The 4,893-nt window shown below is 61.2% G+C and overlaps 1 protein-coding gene across 1 annotated transcript; it reads right to left on the bottom strand.

Moving 5' to 3' along the window:
* Positions 1-553: 553 nt before the first annotated feature.
* On the bottom strand, positions 554-4,103 carry LOC111157901 (aquaporin 5). Its single transcript, XM_022519623.1, has 4 exons — positions 3,650-4,103; positions 2,569-2,733; positions 2,079-2,162; positions 554-1,279 (listed from the first exon to the last, which is right to left on the bottom strand). The coding sequence occupies exons 1-4, from the start codon at positions 4,010-4,012 to the stop codon at positions 1,094-1,096; spliced, it is 798 nt and encodes a 265-aa protein (XP_022375331.1). The 5' UTR covers positions 4,013-4,103; the 3' UTR covers positions 554-1,093.
* Positions 4,104-4,893: the final 790 nt, after the last annotated feature.

Below are 4,893 nucleotides of genomic sequence, written 5' to 3'. Positions count from 1 at the left end.
CTCCTGGTATGTTGGGGAGTGAGGCAGGGGGTTTCTCCCTCCAACCCCAGGCTCCCAACATGGCATCTTTTCGGACTAGTGGGGTGCAGAGAGGGCAGTCCAGGGCTGTGTCTCCTTCCCGATGACAGAGCTGGCTGGTCACCCCCTTGGCACTCAAGGGGCTGCCAGTGGGTTCAGTCCTCCTCCACCCTGCCTGGTACTCCCTAGCACTGAGGCCAGGCCCTCCTCAAGTGGCAGACTTACATAGCTGAGGTGGGGGGATGAGCAGGTGGGTGAGTTGGTGAGGACCCCTCCTCTACTCCCACGGTCCCCTCCTGACCTCTAGCTCCGTTTCTGTGTTTCAGTCTCCTTCTCTCCCTCTCTCTCTTCCTTACCTCTTCTCTCTGCCTCTCTAAGCCTCCCCTGGCCTCAGCTTCCCTGTCTTGCCACGGAGAACTATGCAGACTGTGGAGAGCATAAGGGATGACAAAGAGGAGACAGACTGTCCAGAGGGACAGAGGTAATCAGCCAGAGTGCCTCAAGGAGACGCTCTGGGGAGAGATGAGGCAGAACATGAATGTCAGTGGTTTATTGGTATGCTCCTGCCCCAAACACCAGCAGCCCTACCCTGTGCATCCTTGAGTGGAAATAAATAAGGCAGCATTTAATGAATCAGTCTGTCTCCCTCCTAAGGCAATCTGGGGAGGGGCAGCCTCTGCGGTCCAAGGGACTGGGACGCCTCTGGCTCTTAAGGTGGGGGTGGTGGGGGAAGATAGGGGCATAAAGACTGCTGGCCACCCCTTCCTAGCTTGGCCCCCATGCAGCCTGTAAGCTTGGTGCTACTTTCACAGTCTCTGAGGTCCGACCTCATGGCAGCAGGCTGCCCTGTCCCAGACAGACCTCCCCTCCCCATCAGACACCAACCCCTGGCCCCCACCCAAGAGTCCCATCATGGGTTCCTGCTCCCATCCCTTATTGTGAAGCTGGGGAAGCCAGCACCTCCTCCCTAGCCCAGAGGACCCAGCTGTAGGGGAAGGAAGCTTTGCTGTCATATATGTATATATTTTGCCCCTGTGGTTCAGGGGCTAGGGGACTGACCCCTTCCTGACACTGGTCAGCGGGCAGTCAGCTCCATGGTCTTCTTTCGCTCCTCTCGTTGCTCTTCCCAGTCCTCCTCAGGCTCGTATGTGCCCTTGATGACGGCCACGCGTTCACTCAGGCTCAGGGAGTTGGGGAAGAGCAGGTAGAAGTAGAGGATGGCAGCCAGGATGGCCCCCACGATGGGACCTACCCAGAACACCTGGTGGGGACATGGCAGCATCAGGCGGCTGAGTCTCAGGCCTCAGAGACCGACAGCCTCCCCTCCAGAGGACAGAACTATGAACCCTCAGGGGAGGTGGACAAACAGACTTCTGGACCTCCACAAGGAAAGATTCCCTCCTGCCTAAGGAACAGGTATACTGACACTCCATTCCTCAATGACAGGGAGACCTACAGACACTCAGATCTTCAAAGGAGAGAGATACCCAGAAGGACAGGGCCCCCAGCCTCACCCTAAAGAGGCACAAATGACCCTTCGAAGGAAAAAGGCATGTAGATTCTCGGAGAGAAAACAGAACTCCTCTCCCTCCCACACAGGAAATGAAAGAGACCCTGGAGAGAGAGAACATGAGGAGGCAACAGATAGACTGTCCAGGGGGACAGGCCCACAGGAAGGAAGACTCTCAGCCCCCTCAACGGGAACAGATAAAAAAAAAAAATCAGAGAGGACAGACACACAGACATGGTGTGACCCCATCATACCCCAGAAGGACAGACACCAAGTCGTCAGAGATCTACACAGAGGAACAGATCTCCTTCCCTTCCCTAGCGGTACAGATACACCCCAGCCCAGGCTTGAACCAGGGTCCTCTGCCGCTCAGCTACCCTTGTCCTCGTTCTGGCTGCGTTCCGTCCCTTTCTATATCGCTTTCTCTCTCCAGCCACTCCTCCCAGGGCCACCCCAAGGGCTGTGCCCACAGCCTCCAGAGAGTCCAGGGGCTCTTGGCCGGGTTTCCAGGCCCTCATTGCCAGGGAGCCAGGCTAGGGCTGAGACTCACCCAGTGAGTAGAGCTGAAGCGATTCATAACCACTGCAGGGCCGAAAGAGCGGGCTGGGTTCATGGAGCAGCCAGTGAAGTAGATCTGGACAGAGAGAGGCAGGTGGCAAGGAGGGCAACACGCTTGTCCAACTCCTAAAGGCCCGGTCTTTCCCAGCATCACCCAGAAGTTTAGGGACTCAGCCAAGTCTCTGATCAAGTCTCTCTATTTCTAGGCTGGTCACCTCTCCCTCCATGGGGGCCGTGCCCCCTTCTTTCTTCTCAAGTCCTGTGCTCAGGCTGGATCTCCATTTTCACCCCAACTCCCACTTCCTGGCATATTCCCTCAGGCTAGAGAAGAGCTGGGGGGAGCCAGCCTGGGACAGAGTACAGCAACCCCCCTCCAGGCCTTAACTGCTGGGTTTCCTGGTTCAGAAGGGTGCTGATCTAGGGCCCCATTATTTGGCCTGAGGGGCTCCCCACAACTCCAGCCAAGTGGCAGCATTGCTCACCCCCACAAGGTGGCCCAGTGTGACGGAAAGGCCAATGGACAGGGCCGGAGAGCCCACAGGACTGGTGCGGCGGGAGTCGGTGGAAGAGAAAATGCAGAGTGCCAGCTGGAAGGTCAGAATCAGCTCCACTACCAAAGCCTGGCCCTGGGTTGTGTTGTTGTTGAGCTGCAAGGGGAGGGTGGGTTAGAACCCCTGCCTTCCAGCTCTATGGCCCGGCGCTTGGGGAATGGGGCTTTGGGCCTCCAACGACACCTGGAGCCACTGTACCTGAGAGCCAAGCCTTGCACACGTCAGGAAGGTCATTCGCTGAAATGACCTACCTGAGCGTGTGTGCGAAGCTTGGAGTACAGGCCCGTGGCCAAGGAGCTGAGTGCAAGGGAGCTTTTCCTGAACAAGGTCCTGTCAACGGTTCTGCCCAGTTCCCTACCCCCACAAGCTGGCATTTACCCTCCCTCCTGTGGGCAGCTGCCCAGTTTGCCTGCTGCACCCCGAGCCTGCCTCCCGCCCGTGTCTGACCCGCTGCCAGTGCCAACCTCAAACCCGTCTCTCCAGTGGGGCTGACTCACGGCTTGACAATGGCCGAGAAAATCCTCCTCTGTGTTTGATTAATGAACCCAGTTTGCATGGGACATGGGGACCGAATCTGGGACTGTGGCAGGGTGGTGAGAGCGGGGAACTGGGAGCAGAAACCAATATTCAACAGACCCTACACACTGGCACCATGGTAAGGGGTTCACACGCATGGTTTCTAAATGTCACCCCCATGACACCTGCTGTGGTAGGTTATGACCACCCCCCCACTCCCCATGGAATGGTGGAGAAAAATGAGACCCAGAGGAGCAAGGGTCACCCAAAGCCAGGATTTTAACCTGTCTTTGATGGTTCTATGAAACCACTCCAGTGAGGAGCAGACAGGAGCAGGGAAAGTCCCAAGAGGAAGACAAAACTCAGGGTTGAGACAGGAGAAAGCCAGAAGTTTCAGGCACCCATTCTGTGGCACCCATCTTTGAAATGGGGTCCGGGCCTGGTTGGGGAGCCCACTTCAAGGTCATTACCCTACCCCAGCCCCGTAGGCACTCACCGCGTTGATGGCCAGATTGCCTCGGGCATTAAGTGGTGCCAGCCCATAGAGGATGCCCGCCCCGGCGATGGCGCCCACCAGCTGGGCCACCACGTAGAAGACGGCCCGGAGCAGGGAGATCTGGTTGCCCACCAGGAGGGCCAGCGTGATGGCGGGGTTGATGTGGCCGCCGCTCACTGGCCCCAGGGCCTGGGCCAGGGTACCTATGGCCAGGCCAAAGGCCAGTGAGATCTGGAGGATGCTGGGCAGCGCCGACGGCCACTTGAGGGCCGAGCCGAGGCCAAAGAAGACGAAGATGAGGGTGGCCAGGAACTCGGCGAACACTGCCTTGAGGAAGGCCACGGAGCACACCTCCTTCTTCATGGTGGCCGCGGCGGCCCGGCGGCGCCGGCCACGGCGCTGGGCGCCCGTCGGGGCGGCGGCACAGGGGGCGGGGGGCTGGCTCCCGGGCGCCGCGCGCTCTGCGGCTCCCGCTGAGTGGCTAGCGGCCTGGCGCCGGCAGTGCAGGGGTGCGCTATATAGAGGCCGGCAGCCCGGCGGGGGGGCGAGCGCGGGGAGGCAGTGGGCGGCTCCCGCGTCCGGGGCGCAGCGCAGCGCGCAGAGAGGGAACCTGGCTGCCGCCACCGGCTCGCCGCGGCCCCGGGCACCGCGCGCCCCCGGCCCGCAGCCCGCCCCCACGCCAGGGCAGCAGCGGACGCGCCCGGGCCACGTGACCCAGGCGGCCGCCGTGTAGACCGGCCGGGTGGCCGGGGACCCGCGCATGGTGCGCCCCGGACGGTTCCCGCGCTCTGCTCCGCTCTGCTGGTCCCGGACTGCCTGGGAGACTTCGCGGGGTCCGGCCTCGGCCGTCCTAAAAGTGCTCCGAGCGCCTACCTCCGCTCGCTCTCTATCTCCGTCCCTTGTCTTTCCCTTTTCTTCTCTTCGGGCTCTGGGTCCAGCTCCTCCTTTTCCTCCAGCGACCCGGGCATCCTGACCGGGCCTCACCCCACGGCGGGGCTGGAATGATGCGATTCTCCGAGGACCGCGCCACTCAGCTCCCTGCCGGGCGGTGACAAAGGCGGGTGGCCGGGCTGGGCCGCGCGGGGCGGTCCGGCCCTCCGTCTGCGGGCCTCTCCCTGGCCGGGCCAGGCTGGCTTCCCCGGTTGGAGCGGGGGCGTTTTGGGAAAAGCAGGCATGGTGCCAGCCTGGCCTACGCTTGGCAATCCTCGAAGCCCAGTAGCACCGGGAGGGCGCTGTCTCCCGGG

This window comes from Enhydra lutris, unplaced genomic scaffold, assembly GCF_002288905.1.
Source record: "Enhydra lutris kenyoni isolate GAN:26980312 unplaced genomic scaffold, ASM228890v2 scaffoldscaffold56, whole genome shotgun sequence".
NCBI lineage: Eukaryota > Metazoa > Chordata > Mammalia > Carnivora > Mustelidae > Enhydra > Enhydra lutris.
The sequence above is the reverse complement of the archived record's forward strand: the minus strand, read 5'-3'. Positions and strand labels throughout refer to the sequence as shown.

What these genes read in the sequence shown, in the direction of transcription:
- LOC111157901 (XM_022519623.1), bottom strand. Translation starts at nt 4,012, where the DNA reads ATGAAGAAGGAGGTGTGCTCCGTGGCCTTCCTCAAGGCAGTGTTCGCC. An exon ending in GCAATCTGGCCATCAACGCG is followed by an intron (nt 2,734 to 3,649) that starts GTGAGTGCCTAC and finishes CTCCCCTTGCAG; the next exon opens with CTCAACAACAACACAACCCA. An exon ending in GCTTCAGCTCTACTCACTGG is followed by an intron (nt 1,280 to 2,078) that starts GTGAGTCTCAGC and finishes TGTCCCCACCAG; the next exon opens with GTGTTCTGGGTAGGTCCCAT.